The sequence below is a fragment of the Dama dama genome, chromosome 14, assembly GCF_033118175.1.
Source record: "Dama dama isolate Ldn47 chromosome 14, ASM3311817v1, whole genome shotgun sequence".
Lineage (NCBI taxonomy): Eukaryota > Metazoa > Chordata > Mammalia > Artiodactyla > Cervidae > Dama > Dama dama.
The window spans coordinates 44498502-44522971 of record NC_083694.1 but is presented as its reverse complement, the minus strand read 5'-3'; the positions used below and the strand labels follow the sequence as shown (position 1 = coordinate 44522971).

The 24470-nt window shown below is 53.6% G+C and overlaps 1 protein-coding gene across 1 annotated transcript in view; it reads right to left on the bottom strand.

The window, feature by feature from the left end:
- Positions 1–697: 697 nt before the first annotated feature.
- Positions 698–24470, bottom strand: part of NPHP4 (nephrocystin 4) — a 137023-nt gene continuing 113250 nt past the window's right edge. Inside the window, exons 20-31 of the mRNA XM_061160531.1 lie at positions 19703–19828; positions 15009–15220; positions 11728–11954; positions 11401–11587; positions 10438–10521; positions 5287–5443; positions 4682–4767; positions 4053–4138; positions 2873–3044; positions 2104–2283; positions 1702–1845; positions 698–1156 (exon numbers count right to left, since the gene is read on the bottom strand). Of these exons, the coding sequence (XP_061016514.1) occupies positions 1016–1156; positions 1702–1845; positions 2104–2283; positions 2873–3044; positions 4053–4138; positions 4682–4767; positions 5287–5443; positions 10438–10521; positions 11401–11587; positions 11728–11954; positions 15009–15220; positions 19703–19828 (1802 nt within the window). The 3' untranslated portion in view covers positions 698–1015. The remainder of the gene's footprint in view (positions 1157–1701; positions 1846–2103; positions 2284–2872; positions 3045–4052; positions 4139–4681; positions 4768–5286; positions 5444–10437; positions 10522–11400; positions 11588–11727; positions 11955–15008; positions 15221–19702; positions 19829–24470) is intronic.

Sequence of the window (24470 nt, the reverse complement as noted above, 5' to 3'; positions counted from 1 at the left end):
CACCTTCCTTCCTGAAACGCACTCCTCGCCAGGGCCTGGTCCCTGGAGACGAGGCCTGGGCCTGGACTGGCCTGTATGGACGAGCCGAGATCCTGCCGTGCGTGCAGCGGGCATGCAAAATGCAGGGGCTGCCCTTGAAAAGACAGCTTGGAGAATCTAAACAACAGCCAGGGACGCCCTTTGGTGGGTTCTCACACTGTAAACTCAGCTCTTTTGGCCACACAAGCACTGGGATGGGGGTGGGCAGAATAATTCCACCGACTCCGGCTGACCTGATCCCTGGAAGACATGACTCGGTCATGTGGTCAAAAGGATGGAGTTAAGGATCTTGAGATAGGATGGTTGTCCCAGACTCTCCAGGTTAAGTCCAGGGTCATCAGAGGGCCTCATGGGGAGGCAGGGGGACAAGAAGCAGAGCAGAGGCAGAGATCAGCACTGCCCTCCCCTCAGGTCAGGGCCAAGCACACTCTCCCAGGGGCCACAAGCCACAGGCCACCTGACTGCCCTCAACCATGTCAGCCTCCAGGGAAACCAAGCTTATGCTGTAGACAGAAAACCTCTGACGAAGGTGAAAACAGCAGAAAACACAAAAACTGCCAAAAGAAAAAATGTGTAAAAGTTAAGTATTTTTGTAGTTTTTTTAAAAGATGTGAATAATACCAGTATAAAAAAATATTACATACCAAACAATACAGTGTTTGTATAAAACTCAGTAAAAAATCATAATTTTATCATTTAAAAATAATTCATAAAATACATTTTGCTGAGAGCAAATCCTAACATCATAGACAGGGACGACTCCCGTGTGCCACAGAGAGAAAGCGGCCTGGGTTCACCCGGGCGCTCACATCTCCCACGGCGCTGCTGTGCAGTCAGTACTGGCAGCAGCCTGACAGGACGGGACAGGACCACCATACACGGTCGGGGCGTGGGGACCCCCGATCCTTGGCCGAGTTCACGGAGCAGAGTCCTGGCACAGGAGCAGCTCCTGAGAACGGCGGGACAGCCCCCTCCTCTACTGGTAGATGACCTTCACACAAAAGGTCTCCTCGTTTTTGTCTTCGTGGTCATTGATGTAAATCAGGATCTCCTCCTCCCCGGCTCTCTGACGGGGCGCAAACCGCAGGCCGATGGTGTAGGTCTCACCTCCCCCGATCTGGAAAGAAATGTCACCATACTCGTGCCCACCCCGCTGGCTCCACAGGCAAACACACACACACACACGCCATACTCGTGTTCCCCCCTCCCCCACCCGCCAGCTCCTCTCTCTTCCAGCAGCTTCCACATAGGCAAATTCACACACACACATACCCCAGGCTGGCAGGCTTCAGAAAACACAAGTACGTTCGGAACCCAACCTCCCATGTTACTGTCAAGCCCTCTCCCCCATAGCTGCTCTTCCCAAGTCCCTGGGAGACATGTCACTAAGCCCCCTCCCCTGATTGACAGACTGATCCACTCTGAGCCACTGCTCAGTTTCCCTAAAATAGCCACGGTGGATCAAGGCCTCACTTGCCAGACAATCTGGATGAAACTGCTATGAAACTGCCGAGGAGGTAGGGGCCTAGGTGTGGGGTCAGAGGCCCAGACAGAGTTCAGCGGGGGTGCCCCTGGGAACTGCAGGCATCTCCCTGTTTCCCCCAGGACTTCCTAGAGCCCCTCCCCCGCCCCTGCAGGGTCCCGCCCCCGAGCAGCCCGCACCTGGAAGGCGTCCTCCTTGAACTGCAGCAAGTGGGGGTGATCGCTATGCAGGCGGTAGGCCCTCCGCGAGGGGTAGGGGTTGGTGTAGGTGATGCGCTTGTTGGCGCCCCTCCCGCCCCCCGCAGGCAGCTTGATCTCGAAGGCCTGCAGGGAGTGCAGGAGTTGGCCCCTGGCTGCTTCTCCGGCAGCTTCCCAAGCCTGCCCTGCGTTCGGGGCCCTTAGACGCTGGATGGCTCCACAAATACAGCAGACAAGCCGCCCGAGGTCCTGGCCGAGGAGGCTCACAGTTCAGAAGCCAACACCCCCCAGACCCCCAGCCACTGGGCAGGCCAGGTCAGAGGACCAGGTGACAATCAGGGGACACCCCACCCCAGCCGCGTGGCCCCGCACCCCACATCAGACCTTGGAGATGAGAGGCGGCCGGCAGGAGAGACACAGGAGCCATGAGGCCACCAGCTGGTGGGCGTCCACGTCGACCAGGTGGAGGTGCGCGAAGCGGCTGCCCGGCCTGCGGGGCCTGACGCTCACATGCAAGTCCTGCACCCCGTGAGGGGGCAGCACGAACACACCTCTGGGGTCCGTCTTCCGGGGGACAGGGGAGAAGGGGGGCGGGAGGTAAGGGCTTCATCCGAGGGAGCCCAATGGTTCGGGGCGACCACTTGTGCTGGGCGGGAAGCCCTCCAGTCTGCATGAAGTCAACCTTGCCACTGGCACCAGTACCAGCGGGGCACAGTCCATGTCCCCATCCTTGGGGTTGAGTCCCCTCCCCCACAGCAGGAACCCCTAAGTGCTGGAGCAGCCTCGGCAGAGAAGAGCTGAACCAGCCCAGCCTCGAGTGAGGCATCCGCATCATCCCATCATCGAGATGTACAACTGCGGCCACGCTGACTCCAGAGTCACAGTTAATTCTTCCCATGACATACAATATATACTCCCATAAATACGGTAATATATACTCCCAGCAATTCTACGAGTTGGCCCTTGGGGTCTGTAAATAAGTCAGTCATCCCACAAAGGCACATCTGGCAAAGGTGATATGAACTAAGGCTCCATTGACTTTCAGGAACCCCCTGAGTCGAAGCGCCATTCCCATCCCCTCCCCAGGTGGGCAAGGATGGGAGGGCCCAGGGGACCTCCTCGAGACCCAACAGCCCCCACCCAAAGGCCATACCGTCAGCTCCTGGGGGTGTGAGCTGAAAGCCTGCACTCTCCTAACTGTCTGCGTCCCCCGGAGGACGAGAGCCAGGCGGGTCCTCTGGCCAGTGATACAGGAGACGTCCACTCGCTGCAGCGAGTGCAGGTGGACCTGCCAGGTCTGGACAGGTGTTGCCAACCAGCGGTCTCTGTGGGCAGAAGCCATTCATGGTCAGCGAAGACAGTACACTGACTGTTGGAGGGGAGCCCCAGGAGGCTGAGAAGGCGGCCAAGAGGGCAGGTGGGGCCCAGATGCTGTCACCCCCGCAGCCCCCTTCCCTCTGAGGCTGAGGCTCTCAGGCAGGGCTGTGGCCTCTGGTGGCCTTGACCCTGAACAGAGACCCCAAATGTGTGGCAACATGGGCTTCTGCACACTTGCACCTGGGTCAGCAGAATCCCAAACCAGACCTAGAGCAAACCCCATGGACAGCATGGCATGGACAAGGATGTGGGCTCAGAGGTCACATGGGCCTGAGCCTGGGCTCTGCACCAGCCGTCTGGGGCCAGGGACACTGACCCTTGGTGGTAAATGGGCCTCAGGGACACCTGCCCACAAGTCATCATGAGGACAACACTCTTTAGCCACCACATGGCACCTCCAAGCCAGGCACTGACCCTCGGCTGGGGTGGGCACTCAGTGCAAGGGACACCCCCCAACCTTCCCCATTCCCAGACGGGCTGCAGCAAACCCTCCAGCTTGCCTGTACTGGTTCCAAAGGCTCTCAAGGCCTGGGAGATACGACCCACAGGGAGAGGGAAAGGGACTGAGGTCATTTCCCTGGGTCCTCGGGCATCACAGGAAACGACACCACCTTCCACCTCCCTGGGGAGCGGGGTAGGCACAACCACAGCCTGCATCCCTCAGACACGGGAGGGGCCACAGGGACAAGGCTGTCTGGCCATTCTGGCACATGCTGCAGCAAAAGTGGCCTCCTGCCTGGGTCTGAAGCATCCCACCAGCTGGTAATGCCAGCTGAGCAGAAGCTCCTTGCAAGACCTCAGTCAGTCTCAGCTCACGTGGCCAAATGCCTGACGGCCTCCTCATCACAAGTGTAGAAGCTGCAGGGCTGGCTACTTCCAGGGCCACCAGCGGTCCCCAGCCTGCCTCCTCACCACCGCCCCCCAACCCTCCACACTACCAGGGCCCACACGCTCACACATAGATGATGACAAAGAAGTTCTTGACCTCCGGGCTAGGGCCACTGGCCACCTTCAGGAACACGTCACGGGGCTCCCCGGGGCCCTGTCGACAGGGGGGCGCATCACAGCAACACTGGGCTCCAACCCCAGCCCCCCAAGTCCCCAGGAAGCGAATGCAGGTGTGAACCAGGCCCCCTCCCCCAACACATTTTTAATTCTCTGTACTCGTCAGAATTCATTATTTTTGTCACTGCAAAAGAGAAAAATCCTTAACTTCTTGATTTCATATTGAGTTTAATAATTATATTCTGCAGGAGATTTTATCCCATTTCCTAACCAGTCATAACATAATTATGGCCATTATCCTTGCACAATGGCAATTAATAAGTGCCTTAATTACCACTCACTTTATTCTGTTTGCCTCACACATTTTTTTTTTTTAATTTAAATTCAGATAATCAGGGAACTGATCTGCTAGCAGGAAAAATGAAAACTCATTCATAAAACTCTCATGAGGATGTCAAAATAGCCTTTTAGCAGCTTAGAAACAAGCCACTTTGGTGAAAACCTAAAATGAAGAGGCTGCAGGACACCCGGGATGCAAACAGTAGGCAGGGCCTGGAGAGGGCAGGGCTACAGAACTTACCATATTCTGTGTCTCACAAATGATGTTCGGGTCACTACATCGAACATGGAGTGGGGGGTCCTCACTGGACGTCCCTACAGGGGCACCTGGAGAGGGGAATATGAAAGCAAATGTCTTTTCCCAAAAGCCAAGGCCCCCGTAGGTGCTTAACGAAACCCACGAGGGGACACAGCTGTCTGCGTGAACACCAGCACTTATTTCCCACCCAAGAGAGTAACCAAAGGAAGCGGGCAGGGGGGGTGGGGGGTACCATGGAGCCAGGAGCCAAATACAAAGGCTCAGTTCTATTCTGAAGGCACCAGGGAGAAGCGAATCAGCAGGTGAAGCCCCAGGCCCAACACGGAGGGCAGCACAGAGCCTGACACCCAAGGCTGGAGATCTTCCCAGGGCTGTGGATTTCAGGATGGAATCCGAGGGCCACGGGCGCCCTGCCACTGAAGAGGATGTGAGAAGGTCACCGTGTCAAATGGTCAGGCAGGAGGCTACGCTGGGTCGTTTAAGAGCATCCCGAGTTGATGGAAGAAGAATACTTGTCACCCTCAGGGAGAAGCCTTTTCCACCTGCTGAACCTGCCACAGGCCGGCCGTGGGGAGAGTGGGACATGCCTGGAAGCGTGTGCCAGGGCGGCAGGCGGATGGCCTTCTTCAGGAAGGTGAGCTCCGGGTGGTAGAAGCGGAAGACCTGGTCCACCACGTGGGGCTGCAGCTCCACAGTCAGGCAGAGCACGGCCAGGGGCTTGCCGCTGCCTGCGCGAAACAGGACCTGCCGGAGAGCGGGCAGCGCAGGGTCAGGACCCACACACGGGGTCTCAGGCAGCTGCATGCATGGCACCTCTCTGGACAGACAAGGTGGGGGTCCCCGTAGGGTCTGCTCACCCCCAGGAGGTGGGAAGGGCAGGCAGAGTCAGACACACAGGGTCTACAGTCATGGGTGCCCACCCGAGGTGACCAGCCCGGCACAGGTTCTTACACACATGGACCACACACGGCTGCTTGGAGGGAAGGGAAGTGCTCAGAAGGCCAGTGAGAAAGGTCTGCAGCCCTGAATACCCCTCCGATACTCACACTGCCTGCATGTGCTGGGAAGTCATTCTAGAAGACCTAGACACTAACCCCACCAGGTCCTCATGGGCGGGAGCAGAGAACGTCCCCCAGATGGTAAAAAGAGGCTGTGCCTAAACCCAAATGGCTACAAATACAAACTTTCTTTTTTTTAAAAAATGTTATTCACTAAAAAAAAATTTATGTCCAAGAGAGGTTCTAACTGGGGAGATGATGGAGCCAGTGTCTTTATTCCGGAACTCGGCCGGCCCAGTGAGCTCTCGGGAGCCAGGATGGAGAGCGGCACATCGTCAACCCCAAAGCTGGACAACCTTCCCACATCGGCGCAAAGCTCAGGCCTCCAGACAGACCTTCCACATGGAAAGGTCATTCTCCCACTTTGTGGGTTTTATTCTGAAACCTTTTATATGTGTAACTGGACACATTATAACTGGACAGCTACCCATGAGGCCACGTGGGCTTGAAACTGCCCCCCCTCTGGGCCCCCAGCAGTCAGCCGCCCTCTCCAGGGAGCCCTTCCTGAACTCACGGTCACTATCCCTTGTCTGTCTTCACCGTTCCCTCCGGGTCTTTAAGTGACTCCGTGTTGGCGCCACCTTTTTGGAGGGTCACCTGAAAGCCACTGCCCCATGCAGCTGTCCCCAAGTCTGCTGCCATGCCTTGTGTGCGCCCACCCGGCTTCATGATCCACTGGGAGGGGCGGCCCACCACTGCACCCACATTCCTGGCAGCTGCGCCCTGACACTCCTGCTGAAATTTCACTGCTACGCTGGGACCTTTAGCTCTACAATGACCGACTGTTTATTTACAGCAAGGATCTGTTCAGAGGGAACAGGAGCAAGGGCACCCCAGTCATAATGAGCACACCCAGCACCAGACCTTAGTTTCTAAACACCATTCTCCACTAACAGGGACCTTAGATAACTGGCTGATCCAGACACGGAGCAGAAAGTCTAAGATGACTCAGGATGGAACATCTCATGTGCCAGGCACTGAGGAAGAGATCCAACAATGGCAGGGACCTGTCAAAAGGACACAGGGGCCAGCTCAAAGCAGAAGCCCCTGGTGGATGAGCAGTAAACAGAGAAAGACAGTGACAAATGACAACCTGCTGAATGAAACAAGAATTCATGCTCCAAAATGGTGACAAATAAACTACAGGAATGAATGGAGGGAGGCAAAGCTCTGCCTCACTTAGAACGTAGAAGGGATGATCGAATCCGAAAGTCACCGACAGCCAACCAACCATCACGCAAGAATCATCAGTGAAGAATTATTTTAAAAAGAATGTCTATATGTGCAAAACTGAGCCACTTTGCTGTAGAGCAGAGATTGGCACAACACTGTAAGTCGACTATACTTCAATTAAAAAAAAGAATCATCAGTGGATATGAAAACTAGCAGTGGAAGTTGCATGAGGAGCAAGATATTGACATAGTCTGAGTATCTCCTGACAAAATACATAGTCTGAATATCTCCTGACAAAACTCAGATATTGACATAGTCTGAGGAGCTCCTGACAAAACACTATAGTTCTAATTATCATCTATAAAATACTTGTGAATTAATTTTACATTGAAGGAGCCTGGCAGACACCATTTTAACCAAGTTAGAGAGTTAAATTAACATCACTGGAAATAGAACAAATCAACATTGTGTCCCTCCCGATCAGAGGCTCTGAGAACACAGCATACCATCTGTGCTCGTCCAGGCCTGGATGCACAGCCTGAACCCACTGACTCACGAACACCAGACAAACCAGACTGAGGGGCAGGTGGAAGAATTGGCCTTTGTGCATCCAAAGTACTGAGGTTGTGGAAGACCAGGAAAACTGGGTGGGACCACCCGATGCACCATGGGACCCCGGGTGGGTGAGGGGTCCAGGGTTGGGATATTTGGTAAAATGCAATCCAGGCCTATGACGAAATTGTATCAGTGTCAATTTTCTGATTTTCCAAGGCTGAGCACCGAAGAACTGATGCTTTTGAATTGTGGTGTGGAGAAGACTCTTGAGAGTTCCTTGGACAACAAGGAGATCAAACCAGTCAATCCAAAGGAAATCAACCCCGAATATTCACTGGAAAGACTGATGCTGAAGCGAAAGCTCCAATATTTGGCCACCTGATGCAAAAAGCCAACTCACTAGAAAAGGCCGTGACACTGGGAAAGACTGAAGGCAAAAGGAGAAGGGGGCAGCAGAGGACAAGATGATTAGACAGCATCACCCACTCAATGGCCATGAGTTTGCACAAACTCCAGGAGATAGTGAAGGACAAGGGAGCCTGGCATGCTGCAGTCCATGGGGTCGGACATGACTGAGTGACTGAACAACAACTGTGGTTGTGGAGTACAGAGTCCTTATTTTCAGGACATACGAGTTCTAAGTTTCAAGGAGCAACCAGGCATTTTGCCCATAACTTATTCTCAAAGTGCTCAGAAAATATATATATATATATATATATATATATATATATGTGGATAAATATAGACACCAAATGATAAGGTGAAGGTAAAATGTCAACAACTAGGAATGTGAGTAAATAGTACATGGCGATTCTTCGCACTATTCTTATAACTGTTCTCTAAGTTTAAGATTATTTCAAACTAAAAAAGAAGGCACAAAAATAAATAATTTTTTTTTTTAAAAGGCAAAGGAGCTAACTTGAAAAGGATGGCCATGGCCAGAGAGAGGACAATTTAATGGCCACTGCCTGCTACACAGCAAATATAAAACCACGAGTTCATAATGTGACTCCCCCAAAAACTGACCATCTTTGAAGGTTCCTAGGGCACAACTCATTATTTTAAAAATTGATAAGTAAAGGGAAAGAATCCAACATTTACCCCAATCTTCTGGTGTAAGATATATTTCAGGGTAACCAAACTGCTGACGGGGGAAGCTCTTATTTATAGAAGAATCACAAGCAGTAAGTATAGGAACAATGAGCAAAGTGGAGTTTCACCATTTTCCACCCTGATGGAATAATGGGTGTGGACAGTGGGCCTTTAGTGGACACATTAGCCACCAGGAATAGCCAGCTGTCTCGGCCTCTGCACATGAGGCCACAGTCAGCCCAGTGAGGCTGGCCCATGGTGGCCGGCCCTCGCCCAGTGACTCCAGGGACAGACGACAGTGGGCCCCGGCTTCCACAGACCAACCACAAAAGGATGAGTGAGTACAGAATGGACATCAGGCCATCCTGAGGATCTGCTGCTAACTTGGGGGCAGTGATGATGGCACAAAGCCAGGTTAAAAAATTAGTTCTCATCAGTTTAGAGATACATATGGAAGTAATTATGAGTAAACTCGTAAGGTGTCTGGGATTTGTTTTAAAACTGCAAATTCACGTAAGGAAAAATTAGCCTCTCAGATTTCATTTATAGCCCTAACTAAGAAGTTGACACATTCCTTAGACAAAGGCAAAGCTGTTGGCTCCATGTTTAAATAAAATACAGCAAATTTTCCTCGGTCATGGGTCATGGGCACAGGACTGCCCCTCAACATGGAGAATCAGGGATGCAAGGCTGCCAGGTTCTCAGTCTTGGAAATCTGTTCTCGGGGCAAGGGGTGGGGCAAAAGTGTTCTTGTTTTTACTTTCATTTACTTTCAAAAGGCAATTTTTTTTTGGAAAGTCACTCAGTCATGTCCAACTCTTTGCGACCCCATGGACTATACAATCCATGGAATTCTCCAGGCCAGAATACTGGAGTGGGTAGCCTATCCCTTCTCTGGGGGATCTTCCCAAGCCAGGAATCAAACTGGGGTCTCCTGCATTGCAGGTGGATCCTTTAACAACTGAGCTATCAGGGAAGGCCCTTCAAAAGGGCCTGGAGAAATCCACGGACTCTACAGTCCATTGGGTTGCAAAGAGTCACACACAACTGAGTGACTTTCAAAAGGCATTAGTCTATCAAAAAGAGAAAACAAAAACAAATTTCTATAAAACAACAGTTTCCCAGATAACTAATAAGGACCTATTGTATCGCACAGGGAACTCAATACTCTATAATGACCTAAATGGGAAAAGAATCTCACAAGAGTGGATATATGTAGATGTCTAACTGATCACTTTGCTGTCCATCTGAAACTAACACAACACTGTAAATCAACTGTACGCCAATAAAATTTAAAAAGAACACGACGGTGTACCAGGCTCCCCTAAGGACATCCTATATCAGCAGGCGTGTGATTGAGAAGTGCACCCTGCAAAGCCACCCCCAGAGATGGCAATGGGTGAGTCCTACTTCCCAGAAGTAACACACAGACACACACACACCACCTTGATTCTACACAACACGGGATGCTCTGTCAGGGTCAGAAGGCCCGTCTGACCCTGAGTGTGGGGGCTATGCGGTGCTGGCTACAGCGGACACTGTGGGGGTGGGATGCTGGCTTCCCACTAAGCAAGTCTCCAGGGAGGTGTTTCCATGCTAGACCTCTGCCTGGAGGCCATACCAGCATCTGGCTGAAGCTGCCACTGCCCTGTTAGGACACGTAATGTCCACCTCCATGGGCCCTGCCTCACCCCCACCCTAGACCTCTCCCCTCCAGGAAGTGCAGAGAAGGGCACGGGGCCCTGAGAAACAAACCACAGAACCCATGACACCCTTCACTCTCCACTCAGAGGACCCCTGGCCGGCACTGCCAGACCTCAGACCATCCAGACGGGAGGCTTACTGTCCTCTGCCCCTTACCTTGGCGTGTTTGGTGGGCATCGTGCTGGACTTACGAGGTGACCCGGCATCCGTGTCCTTCTCTGATCTCAGCTCAGCAGAGGCCTGTGAGAAACCATGAGCCCCCGGGGTCATGAGACGGAGGCCCAGGGTGACAGGTACTTCTTCCCACCTGTAGGACAGTCTACCTGTAGGACTTTCTACCTGTAGGACCTTCTATCTGAAGGACTTTCTACCTGTAGGAACGGCTGCCACCCTGAGTCCATGGCCTCAGGGGCCCCTTTATTCTCACAGTGACCCAACCCCTGGCAGCTGCTGTTATTAACCAACCTCCACACCCCAAAGAGGAAGCGGGGCATGCTGAGAGCTGTAAGGGGGATCAGAGCCCATAACCCAGCTCTGCTCAAAGCCAGAGCCCTGACACCTTCACTACAGTCCAGACAACCTCTTGCCCCAAAAGTGCATCCAAAAAGCCTGTACTGAAAACTGTAAGCCCCTCACGCTCATCTCAGTGGTGAGCACTGCCTTGCAGAGCCGACCTCACGGGGTCAGAATGGAACACGCCCACCGTATCTGCCCCATCACAGCATGCGCTCTGCTCACACCTCGACAAGAAACCGCCAGGTGTCTGCAGTTCATGTTGGGGAGCAAGCAGCAGTGACGAGAGAGTAGAAAACCCTAGAAAGTTTCAACCTGCCAGCTCCTCTGAGATTCAAGAAAGGCTCTTCTACGAAATTAGGAAAGAGGATGAAGAGGAAGCAGTCCAGCTTTCCTGAGAGCTGAGTGACCCGTCAGGGCTGCTGGATCACAGCACAGATGCTGGGCATGGGGTGGGTGGTGGGGGTACAGGTGAGACAGTGACAGCCAAGAGCTAACCGTCTCCCACCACATGGAACGAGGCCCCCACCTCCCACATTACTTGGCAAGCGGGCTTTCCCAGGTGCCCGGCCAGCCCCTTGGCATGAGAAGACTGGCCTTCCTCACCTGTGCTGTGGCCTGTGGGCCCACAGAGAAAGTCTGGAACTTGAAGGGGATATGGGCAGTCTCCCGGGGTCGCAGGAAGAGTTGGGGGGCCAGGTTGCCCCGCAGGTGGAACATGTCCTCCTCCAGCGGCGTGTGCAAGTCAGCTATGTCCTTGAAGTACCGCCACTCCTGACCATCCAGGATGAGGCTAGAGGGAGGGAGTGGTGGGGTAAATGCCCCCAACCACTCAGACCCGGTGGCTGGGACCCTCGAGGACAAAACAAGCTCAGCTTTCAGTTGGAGCTGAGGGCAAAGGCTGGGGGCCTCACGGGGTGCCCGCAATCCCACCTGAGCTCGGGGTTGTCTATCTCGATGGTCACCGTGTGCTGCGCGTTGTGGGGGTTCCTCAGGGCGAACTCGAAGAACTCGGCAGCGCCCAGCGCGGCGTGGATGGTGTGCTGCGTGGTGATGGCCGTGCTCAGCGCGCTGGCGATGCTCTCTGCCTTCGTGCGCTCACGGTAGGCGGCAATGACCTGCAGGTCTCGGGCGTGCTGGGCATGGAGGCTCTGCTGGGCCTGCAGATACAGGGGCCAAGGGGGCCATGGTCCCGAGGCTCAATGCGGCTCAAGGGCTGTTTTATGGCCACCTCCCCTTCTCCACCCCAAATGCCAGACTCCTTTGGCATCAATACCACCTCCTCCTTGGACTCGGGGTCGGGTGGGACTGGCTGCCTCAGGCCCAGGATCTGGGGAGGTGCCATGTGCCAGGGAGGCCACGAGGGCCTCCAAACACAGAGGAGGCCTGGACAGCTGAATGCCTTCAGACTCTGACGCAGAAGGTAAGGATCAAATTTGACTTCTGACTTAAATTAGTTTGGATATTGACTTGCCCATGTCCAACACTCTGGCCTTTCCCCAGGAGGAGATTGACGCTGAGCCATGTGTCTCCCACGGGCTTTGAAAAGAGGAAGGCAGTAGCGCTGACACTTGAGACGTCCCTACGTGGGCATTTTCTGACCAGAGCTTCTCTATGGAATGGAACCTCTGCCAGGCTGGGCTGGACACCACAGCCAGACCTAATTCAGGGTGAGAAACAAACAGCTGGGCTTTTCAACCTGGACTTGAGACAGAGGGCTGTTCTGGCCTATCTCCAAGTGGAGGGGACACAGCCTGTACTGCCCACCAGTTAGAGGCCCCAGGACGAGGGCTCTGGGGGACAGGCCCCGTTAAGATGGGCTCAGGGCTGGCCCATCTTCAGACTGACCGCCCAGGTGTGCACAGCGACGGCTACTCCCCGGTTCACTATAGGCCGGGTGGGTAAAGCCACAGACAGAGACAGTGTGGCCCAGAGCATAAGGTGCCCACATTGTTCCAGGCCAGGGGGAAGGCTGGCAAGAAGGATGGACCTCCCTGTGGGGTCTGGCTCCACCTGCAGTTGCCTGGCACCCAGCTCAGTCTCGTACACACACAAGCCAATCCTCCAGTATCAACTTTATAACTGGTGAAGTGAAAAGTGAAAGTGTTAGTCGCTCAGTCGTGTCCAAGTTTTTGCAACCCCATGGACTGTAGCTAACCAGGCTCCTCTGTCCGTGGAATTCTCTAGGCAAGAATACTGGAGTGGGTTGCCATTTCCTTCTCCAGGGGATCTTCCTGACCCAGGGATTGAACCTGGGTCTCCTACACTGCAGGCAGATTCTTTACCATCTGAGTCATCAGGTATGCCGAGAGCCATCAGTAAAACAGAAGCAATGTCTTGGTCTTTTTCTGCCATAGTTCTGTCTTATTTCTTAATTCAGAACCCATGCAGGCAAAGGTGATGACACGTATTGGACCCCTCTGACTCCCAGAGGCAGCAGTTGGTACTGCGGCCCCAAGACTGGTCCAGAGGTAGGCATCCCACCCACCAGCGCAGGGATACTCGTGAACCACGCGCTGGCATTTCTGGAAAGTAACGCCCTCTCTTCCATGGCACTTGGCGTGGTCTGACAACATGGAACATGGGACTAGTGCCACCAATTTGCTAGTGTGAGGGGCAATCCTGAGATGCCAGGGAGACGGGGCGGTGACCAATCGCAGTCACTAGGGCAGCCGCTGACCTGGGCATTGGACACAGGGTAAGCTGAGTGCCCCTCACATGGAAGCTGCGGCTGCCCCAGGGCCCGCCGGAGGTTCTGACTCTGCACTCCTGGCCCCAGGCCAAACACCTCCCCCCAGAAGCCAGAGACCCACAGCCTTGAGTCTGACCATCAGGGAAAGAAAGCTGCACCCCTAGCTGTCTCCTGACTGTCCTCACATGACCCCCAGCTCCTGGGGTCCATGGAACCACATGATTCCATGCGCTACACATGTGCAGGGTCAGCCAGGACACCGTGCCTGCCAACTCTTCCCAAGGACCCACTGACTTCACAGAACTTCCATCTCTGCTTCAAAGATGAGAATCTTTCCAGAAAGCTCTGGAAGAGAGAGAGACTACCGTATATTTGATAAATCAGGTTACTTTCACCTCAAAATTCTCCAGGGCTATGAACCCAGGAAATTATCACAATTTGGCAGAAAATTTTCTTATATTTGGAAATCCAGTTACTTCCAAATTTACTGCTGTATTCAAAACAAGGGTTCTGAGCTGTTGATTTTCTCTATCAGAACATATCAAATAAGAGGAAACCAGCCAAATTAATCATAATAATGATGTTGGTAACAAAAGCACTGGCAGTTGTCGGGAGGAGGACCTGCTGTGCGTGTGGCCAGCCACCCAGAGGCTGGGACCCCTGCATCCCCGGGTAGCAGCTGATCGGCCCTCAGAGGCTGCACAGGAGGCAATGGCCTGGATGCCCTGTGGCCCGGAAGGAGGCCTGCCCCCAGCCCAACCCTGGGTCAGCCTCCCCTCAAGGCATCCTCACAGCCATAGCTCTGCTCCGCAGCAGGAAGACTCTGCCGCACTTGGCTCCCATGGCCCACCAGTTGTCTGGGCCCAGCCATGTCCCCTCTCACATCCCCTCCTGCTGTGCTCCACGCCCTTTCTCCCCTCAACCAACTCAGGGTGGTTACTTGTCCACCTGTGGGCACCGGGTGAGGGCCAGGCAGGGCAACTCTGCTTGTGTCCACCAGGCCACGGGCACAGGCCTGGCTGGAGAAGGCTGTCATCTGTTCAGACACCCATCTGCCTCGATGTAGAGGCCCCTAGGGCCCCTGTGGGCTCCTCATCCCATAAACTCATAAGGTACAACCATGTTCGCCTGTTTCTTAGCTGCAAAATACTACAGGGTCTTACTTAGATTTTTAGTCCAAAGTGGGAATTCTGATCATCACGGTTGCTCTGACACCTGTGATTAAAAAGTCCTCATGACTTTGCTCCCCAAACCTGGGGAACCCTCAGAATCCCTCTCAGAGCTGTTTTAAAAGTTTAGGCTCCAAGGACCCCACCCCGCACCAGAAATTGATTAGAATGGAGCCCAGGAATTGGTTTTTATTCAAAGTACCACCATAATTCTGGCTTGAAAACCTCCCCTGATGGCTTAGAAGTCGAATCTCTCATGTTCTGTAATGAGGACGCAGAAGGGACAGCGTAGCTCCTGCAATGTTCCAGTGAACCCGCCCGCTCCTGCTGGGGGACCCAGGACCCAGACTCACCAGGGCACCCAGCCCACGGCGGCCCAGCTCTGATCCACACTCCCGCAGTCGCACGGCCCTCATGCGCTCCAGCTTGCGCCTGCGGACGGCATCCCCTTCTTGACCAACGCCCTGGGGCCCCCGGGCTCCCGGTCTCTGGGGTGTGAAGAGCAGGGCAGCCAGTCCGCTGTCCACATCGGCCAGCTTCTGGGCTTGGACCACATTTTTCACTGCTGGAAGGTTCAAAGAGAGGGTCGGAGGTTAAAGGGCAGAGTTTATGCTGTCTAAGCTGCCAGGGCTCCATGCCTAGCAGAACACTTCGCCCAGCGAGGGAGCCCAGAAAGCACCCAGCTTCTCATGAACCCTGGGGTGCTGACAAGGGTGGAAATGGTGCACCCTGCCCTGGTCGGCATCCTTCCCTTCTCCAGCCTCTCACATAGAGGGGATTCGGTCTCGGTCCCGGGACACAAATGTATGAATCCCCCTAGGTGATCGTCTAGGAAAAATCTCAGTGTTGCAGAAGCTCACGCCCTCAGGATGCCCCAGGGCCATGACCCTGCTCACCCCTAGTCCCTCCAGCAAGCACCCTCGACACCCGGCTCCACTCTGAGCTCTCAGGCACATGGTCCCAGCAGGTCCTCAAGCTCACCTGGGTGGGGGTGTCACAAGCCCCAAGTTCAGATCAGGAATTGGGGGCTCTGAGGAGTCCTGTCCCTCAGCCTGAGGTCCCTGGACAGCCAGGGTGGGTGAAGACTGTACCACCCTGGCTCATACCCCAAGTCCTCTGCCCTGCACCTGCTTCCTCTGACTGGTGGAGTCTCCCGAGCCCTGTCTCCTCTGGGGGTTCTACTGGAACCCTGGACCCAAAGGCAAGTGGTGCAGCTGACAAACGGAAGCCGCAGCAGGCAGGCCAGGCCCCTGTAGGCAGGAGAGCTGCACTGCCTTCCTCCCGTCCAGCAGTGCTCCCGGGACATGTGCACATGACATGAGCCACATCACAAGCTGACACACAGACTCCTGGGCAATCACTACACCAGGCACAGGCAAGCAGGTGAGAGGGAGCCCCCGACCTCGAACTGGGTACTTCCTCCAGGCACTCCCAGAATCACAGGATGTAACCTCTAGCCTGACTCCGCTGGCCGGGCACCCACTCCCTGTCCTCGTGTGTCTCCACCTCCTGCTGCAGCGCTCCACATCCTCCCTCAGTAGAGACGAGCACTATTTCCAGGTTCTGGGTGCCATGAGATGGTGCAGACATCTCACACTGTCATCCCAAAAGAACACTTGTCCTGTGTCTGGGGTTCAACTCCACAGGGATAGGAGCTCCAATCTGGATCAGGCTCGAGCAGCCCGAGGCCCACGGTCCCACGAGGAGGAGCCAGGGTAGGAGATGAACAAGGATGGGGGTGATCGATCAGCTCGTGTGTTCAGACTGCATCACCCCAATAATCACTTTCCCGGTTCCAATTAAACCAGAAATGAAATTCAGCATGACCATGCGGGACCACATTGCTGAAGCCAGGAAGCACCTTGTAAAGCTCAGCACAACTTCCTGCTTTCAGAACCTTGCCAGGGGGTGGACACAGCTTCTGGTGGAGCACCCCTACCCTCTGGTTTTGATTAAAATAGGGATTGGAGGACCAGTGACCCTGGAGGCTCTCAATCCCTTCAACAAAACCTCACTATTGTAACTCCCCGCACTCCCCAGAGGAGCCCCTGATCTGCCAGGCCCCGGACCATTCATTTTACAAAACCACTCCCACTTTTTTGGCTTTATACTATACTGTTCATGCAAAAAAGGCAAAATGGTTGCCTAAGGAGGTCTTCCAAATAAGTGAGAAAAGAAGAGAAAAGAAAGGCAAAGGAGAAAAGGAAAGATACACCCATCTGAATGCAGAGTTCCAAAGAATAGCAAGGAAAGATAAGAAAGACTTCCTCAGTGATTAGTGCAAACAAATAGAGGAAAACAACAGAATGGGAAAAACTAGAGACCTCTTCAAGAAAATTAAAGGTACCAAGGGAACATTTCATGCAAAGATAGGCACAATAAAGGACAGAAATGGTATGGACTTAACAGAAGCAGAAGCTATCAAGAAGAGGTATCAAGAATACACAGAAGAACTATACAAAAAAGATATTCATGACCCTGATAACCACGATGGTGTGATCACTTGTCTAGAGCCGGACATCCTGGAATGCAAAGTCAAGTGGGTCTTAGGAAGCATCACTACAAACAAAGCTAGTGGAGGTGATGGAATTCCAGTTGAGCTATTTCATATCCTAAAAGATGATGTTGTGAAAGTGCTACACTCAATATGCCAGCAAATTTGGAAAACTCAGCAGTGGCCACAGGGCTGGAAAAGGTCAGTTTTCATCCCAATCCCAAAGAAAGGCAATGCCAAAGAATGTTCAAACTACCATACAGTTACACTCATCTCACATGCCAGGAAAGTAATGCTCAAAATTTTCCAAGCCAGGCTTCAACAGTACGTGAACTGAGAACTTCCAGATGTTCAAGCTGGATTTAGAAAAGGCAGAGGAACCAGAGATCAAACTGCCAGTATCCGTTGGATCATCAAAAAAGCAAGAGAATTCTAGAAAAACATCTATTTCTGCTTTATTGACTACGCCAAAGTCTTTGACTGTATGGATCACAATAAACTGTGGAAAATTCTTCAAGAGATGGGAATATCAGACCACCTCACCTGCCTCCTAAGAAATCTGTATACACGTCAAGAAGCAACAGCTAGGACCAGCCATGGAACAACAGGCTGGTTCCAAAGTGGGAAAGGAGTACGTCAGGGCGGTATATTGTCACCCTGCTTATTTAACTTATATGCAGAGTACATCATGAGAAATGCCAGGCTGGATGAAGCACAAGCTGGAATCAAGTTTGCAAGGAGAAATATCAATAACCTCAGCTATGCAAATAACGCCACCCTCATGGCAGAAAGTGAAGAGGAACTGAAGAGCCTCTTGATGAAAGTGAAAGAGTGAAAAAGTTGGCTTAAAACTCAACATTCAAAAATCGAAGATCATGGCATCCGTTCCCATTACTTGATGGCAAATAGATGAGGAAACAATTAAAATAGTGAGAGACTTTATTTTCTTGGGCTTCAAAATCACCGCAGCCATGAAATTAAAAGACGCTTGCTCCTTGGAAGAAAAGCTATGACCAACATAGCATATTAAAAAGCAGAGACATTACTTTGCCAACAAAGGTCCATCTAGTCAAAGCTATGGTTTTTCCAGTAATCGTGTATGGATGTGAGAGTTGGGCCATAAAGAAGGCTGAGTGCCAAAGAATTGATGCTTTTGAACTGTGGTGTTGGAGAAGACTCTTGAGAGTCTCTTGGAATGTAAGGACATCAAACCAGTCCATCCTAAAGGAAATCAGTTCTGAACATTCATTGCAAGGACTGATGCTGAAGCCGAAGCTCCAATACTTTGGCCACCTGATGCGAAGAAGTGACTCATTGGAAAAGTCCCTGATGCTGGGCAAGATTGAAGGCAGGAGGAGAAGGGGACGACAGAGGATGAGATGGTTGGCATCACCAACTCGATGGACATGAGTTTGAGCAAGCTCCAGGAGTTGGTGACGGACAGGGAGGCCTGGCATGCTGCAGTCCATGGGGTCACAAAGAGTCAGACATGACTGAGTGACTGACTGAACTGCACTGAACTCCCACCAGTTACCTGGGATGGGGACTTCCTGCTCCATCAGCCAGCTCTCCATCCATCCTCTGGGTGACCAGAGGGACCAGCTGGGGGTTGAGAAACACTGGCCCCAAAGCAGAGAATCCAGACTCTAGTCCAAGTTCACAGCCCTTAACCACACCGCCGGCCAAGTCACCTGACCTCTCTGTCTCGGCTTCTCTGACATTAAAATGAGGTGCCTGACTCACGCAGCATGGACCCCCTGGAGCATCTGAATGTACCCCGGCCCCTCTCCTGGGAAGAATGAGAAGGACCCACAAAGTTTGGGCTGAAGTTCCAGGAGACTGTGGGATCCTGGAGGCCTCCTTCTCCTGAGCTCCTCAGCTCTGACTTCCCACCTGGGGCACAGATTCAAGGCCAACAACATCAAGGGCCATCAACACAAGAAGTTCATGGTGGTTTTGGATTCACATGAGATGACCCACAACATTTGGGGGGTGCTCCTCTACGGGCACCCTCCACTTTTCATTCCAAGGACAGTATTTGACATTCAGGTCTGTGGGTCATTCGACAGAAAATCTTCCCGGTTATGCAAGATTTTCACCAAGCCCAGGTCTTTATCACCCGAGTTTCCTAACTGGTTTATTCTTCTCTTTCCGACATGAGGAGTTTCAAACTAGTTTTAAGAATCAGTCTCTGTGTATCCTGACCTTTCTCCATTTCCTCTTCCCTCACAAAGCAGCAGATGCCTAAAAACAGACGTCACTCATAGAACTGTGAACTCTGAAGAAGAACAGTGGCTTCCACCATCTGGGGAGGGCAGGGTGGAAGGGCACGGTGACTCAACATGGCCTGCAGGTCACTGAGCCAGATGCTGAGCCACCAGTCCACCCCCAGATCCAGGACAGCGGGCACCACACAGCCTCACATGTGTGTACCTGCATAAGCATGCACACACGCACACACAGCCTCCCCTCCATCCCCCCCACCCCCCCAGCCCATCACACCAAGCACAACCCTCCCCTCCTGCCCACAGGTTCCTTGCCCTCTCCACTCACGTCTGGGGCCCCCGGGTGTCAGGAGGCTGCCTCCCGTGAAGCCGCCAACGCCGTCATTCGAGATGACCCTCGACCTGGAAGGTGGCAGGGAACTGGGACTCCCCACTCTCTGTTCACACAAGTGACCTGCATGAAAACACCCCCCACACACACCACCCCGCACAACACATTAATACCAGAAAAGAGTCTGACAACACACATACACCCCTGATAAGGAGATCTGGCTTCAAATACCCCCTGATCCACCATCATCCCCACATTCCACTCTTGGCCTGAATTTGTTTTGCAACAGAGATGGTGGGTGGCCAGCAGAGGCCTGTGTTCCCTCGAGCACCCTGCTCTCCAGGCCCACACTTCCTCTCCTTCCCCTGAGCAGCCATCTGCTCTCCGGAGAGGAGTTGGGGCTCAGGACCCTCAAGGCAGGTCTCCAGGAGCCCAGCTTGTGCTCTGGGATGTTCACAGACTCTGTCATCAGCCCTCGAGTGTCACGCTGCTGCAGGAAGGCCTTTGTACCCTTCTGCAAACATCTGTGCCCAAAAACTCCTGGCGGGGAGGAGTCTCCATGTGAGACCCCCCTGGGGAGAGAGGAGACCCCCACAGAGCCCCTGGGGGAAGGGTGAAGGAGCCTCAATAGGTGGCCCTTGGGTGAGAGAGAAGCCCCCATGCAGGGTCCCTGCGGGTGGAGGAGAGGAGACCATGCAGGGCCCAGGGGCTGTTTGCTGAAAGAGCCCTGGAGGGGACAAAGTCGCTTCAGGGGACAGGGTGTCCCAAGGGCCAGCCCCACTTCCCTCCAGCTGAACCAGGGCAGGCTTCACTACTTCCAGTGTCATCGGGTCCCAGGGATGACAAGTGTTTGCCGCAGACGTGCTTCGCCTGGGTGGACGGGCCCTGTCCTCGGGACCACCACCTCTCTGCGTTGACCTGACACCCCTCGGGGTGAGGCAGACAGAACTCAGCTGTCAGACCCAGAAACAACCACCAAACACAAGACACGCTATCATCTCTCTGATTCCAGCTGGGAGCTGAACACCGGCAGTCTGGGGTGTCCGGCGGTCTTTCTGGGAGGGGTTAGAAGGGGACCCCTCCCCCAGATGGGAGCCGGGGGAGGGGGTGACTCTCCTGCTCAGCTCAGCAGCCCCCTTCGGCCCCACCTCCGCAAGTCTACTTGCTGCCGGGAGGCTGCTGTTCACGGGCAAGCCCAGGGCCCAACCATCAGCACGCCCCTCTGCCTGCAGGTGTCAGCTCGTCCTCGCGGGGACGAAGGTGGGGCTTGTGTCTCCAGCAACCTGATGAGAACTCTCTCTGGGCTGTTCTCAGCCAAGGCTGGAAAGAGGGTAGCCATCCTTCCAAAGGAAGTCATGGTCCCTGCACTGCTCCAGAGGGGGGCCGCCACCCCCAGACACCAAGGAACAGTAGCAGACCCTGGAACTGAAGTTGGAGATCCCAAACACATCGGTGCGATAGCAGACCATCCCCCACAAAAGATGAGTGAAGACAAAGGCCTGCTATGGGCATGGGAAAGGCCAGATTCAGAAATGAAAAACCAAGGGACTTCCCTGGTGCTCCGAGCTTCCATGACAGAGGGCACAGTGTTCGATTCCTGGTTGGGAAACTAAGAACCTTCAGGCCATGCAGCAGGGCCAAAAATAAAAATGACAGACAGAAATCGTCTCTGGTCAATCAAGGAGCAATTCACTCGACAAGGTTTAAAGGCTGGTGACACAGCAGTGAGGGAGTCCTGTCCTCAGCGAGCTTTCGTTCTGATCCTCTTGAGCATTTTCTGGGAATCTCGGCTCCCCGAGGCCTTCCTGCCTCCCCTCCTGTGATGGGAGCTGCCTCCGTCACCTGCCCAGCCACCACACACTCAGATGCAGTCCTGGCAAACTGGAGGTTCCGCTTCTTCCACATCCTCCTGGGGAAACGGCCGCATGGGCGGGTGTGGAAGCCCATGGTCCAGCGCCCCTGTGGGCAGCGGCAGCCCCAGAGAGTCTGCGGTCAGAACTGTTCTGTCGTTGCTCTGGGAACCAGCAGGAAGCCGCCCCACCGTCCACTCTCATCGCCCGCAGCTGCCCCCACGCCCTTTCCAGGGGTCTTCCATCTTCCCCTGCAAACTGAAGCCGCTAAGCATTGTTCTCATCTCCAGGGTACCTATTTTTGACCTGACACCAGCTATCGTCCTAGGATCGTGAACCTCCTCCCTGAGAAAGGAACCTGGTATCGACCCCTCCTCACTCAGAGGAGCTCTCACATCTGAGGTTGGCTTCATCCCCTGACGTCCAAGATGACGGAATCCTGAGGCCAGACAAGTTCTCAGACTGGCCGGCATAGCGATTACTTCCTGAGTCCTCCCACGGCTGTGCTGGGTCAAGGGCAAACATCACAAGGGAGAACCAGCAGTGTCCTTGAGGGCCCACTGCCGTGACTTTCTCCACCACCTTAACCCAGCGAGTGGGTCCCTGGGTCGTGGGCAAGGCGGCCTATGGTCCACCCGGATCCAGTTGAAAGGAGGCAGGCATGTTGTGAGCCTGATAATAGCTCCACTGAGACCCACAGAAACCCAGGGAACTGCAGCAAAGCCTAGATCTGCTCCACCAGCTCGCGGGGGCAGGTGACAGCATCCTTGGAGCTCCAGCTCTCAGGAGGACCGACTATCACCACAGCGTGTGACCCAACAGAACACATGGTCACCTCCCCCACAGACAAGGGCCGTCCTGGGTTTCCTGACCACTTCTTCCCACTGTATTTGTATTTGGAGCTTCGGTTTGTTTAGAAACATGCTATCGTGCTAGTGCTGTCACTTCAGTTGTGTCCAACTCTTTGCGACGCTATAGACCGCAACTCCCCAGGCTCCTCTGTCCATGGGACTCTCCAGGCAGGAATACTGGGGTAGGTGGCCATGTCTTTCTCCAGGGCATCTTCCCAACCCAGGGACTGGACCCATGTCTCTTACATCTCCTGCACTGGCAGATGGGTTCTTTACGACTAGCGCCACCTGAGAAGCCCTTGTTTAGAAAGGGGTTAGTAAACTGGAGAAACCGGGTTTACATTTGCACACCTGCTCGAGGACTGCATGGAGTGAAGGTGCCACATCTCATGGGGGTACAATTTGCAACCTGAAATTGCTGAGTTTTTCTTCCCCTTCCATGAGACGGAAAGTTACATCTGGGGACCAACACATGGCTACAGAGCAGTGTGTGTTAGTCTCTCAGTCGAGTCTGACTCTGGCTCGTCTGTCCATGGGATTTCCCAGGCAAGAATACTGAAGTGGGTAGCCACTTCCTTCTCTAGAGGATACGGAGCCAAGACCACCTCAAATCTGCATGGCTCCCAAAGCAGCCAGGTAACCACCCTCACTTCCATTGCGCTAACAGAGTGATCACACTGTTCGACTCCAAACCCAGGTCATCCATCAAAGTCCACAGCAACGGGTGCTCCCATAACCCCGAGAACATCAGTACTTGACCGTGGAGCCCGGGGTCAGGTCCCTCAGGAGGCCTGCAGATACAGTGCAGTGGTCACACACACAAGCAGGATCCTGGGATAAAAAATTCTGAGATCTCTAAATGATGAAAAGGAAGTGTTGGTCTGCTCAGCTGTGTCCGACTTTTTGTGGCCCCATGGATGTAGCCCGCCAGGCTCCTCTGTCCGTGGCATTCTCCAGGCAAGCATACTGGAGTGCATAGCCATTCCCTTCTCCAGGGGATCTTCCAAACCCAGGGATTGAACCCAGGTCTCCTGCATTGGCAGGCAGATTCTTTACTGTCTGAGCCACCAGGGTAACGCAGCAGAAGCGCCTGGCATGAAAGGAGTATTAAATAGCTCGTCTGAGCCGAGAAGCCGCAGAGCACAAGGACAGCCCTCTGCCACAGAAAGGTTCCCAGGGGACCCAGGCGTCATGCCTCGATCCACAGCCTCACACTTGAACTCGGCTGTGAATGCAGAGGCCCTGGTGCCACCCAGGCGGGTGCTGGCCCCACCTCTGTCCCCTCAAAAGGCCCACACAGCCATCACCGCCTCTGCCAGCCTGTGCCTGCTGCTTGGCTCAGAACAACCAGTTTTATAAAGAAATAAAAGCCATGACACTTTTATTTTTCTCTTTTCAAAAACCGCAGACTGTACAGAGGAAAGCACAGTGCGGCCGCGTCGTACAAGTGGGCTGCGTGCTGCGGCGCTTCGTTATCCATCCCTGCTCGGCGACAGCGCAGCCTCCCAGGCAGGCTGTCTCAGGCTCCTTCCCACCGCCTTATCTCTGTCTTGCAGGCAAAGTATGAAAATGACAATTTAAGATAACATATAATGGAGCTAATCTTTCTTCCGAAGATAAGATTTTAAAACCTGGAGTCACTGCATATTTGTGGGCTGGTGAATTAAATATAAAAATAGCCAACACAATCTCAGAGGCAGAAGAAGTCTTCTAGCAACTCCCCTCCGTCATGGGCACTTTTGAATAATGTCTGCTCCTCACACGCAGCTCATTTATTTCTCTAGGACCTAATTGAGTTTTGCTGTTTCCATATTGTCTGTTTTCCGGGCTGCCTTGGATCCAACAGCTGTAAACAAGCGAGCAGAAGCCTCAGACCCAGCTTAATGAGCTCCACGCTGGTTCCCGCTGCTCGGCTCTGGCTCTCGGCACACGTCGGTGAGGCCCATGGGGCTGCAGGCTCTAAAATCAGGCTGGGCTGTGAGGAATGGAAAATTCCCCAAGAAAGTGACAGAGAGGCTAGAGTCCAGAAGCCTCGATGGCTTGGTGGTGTCCTGCTTTCAGTCC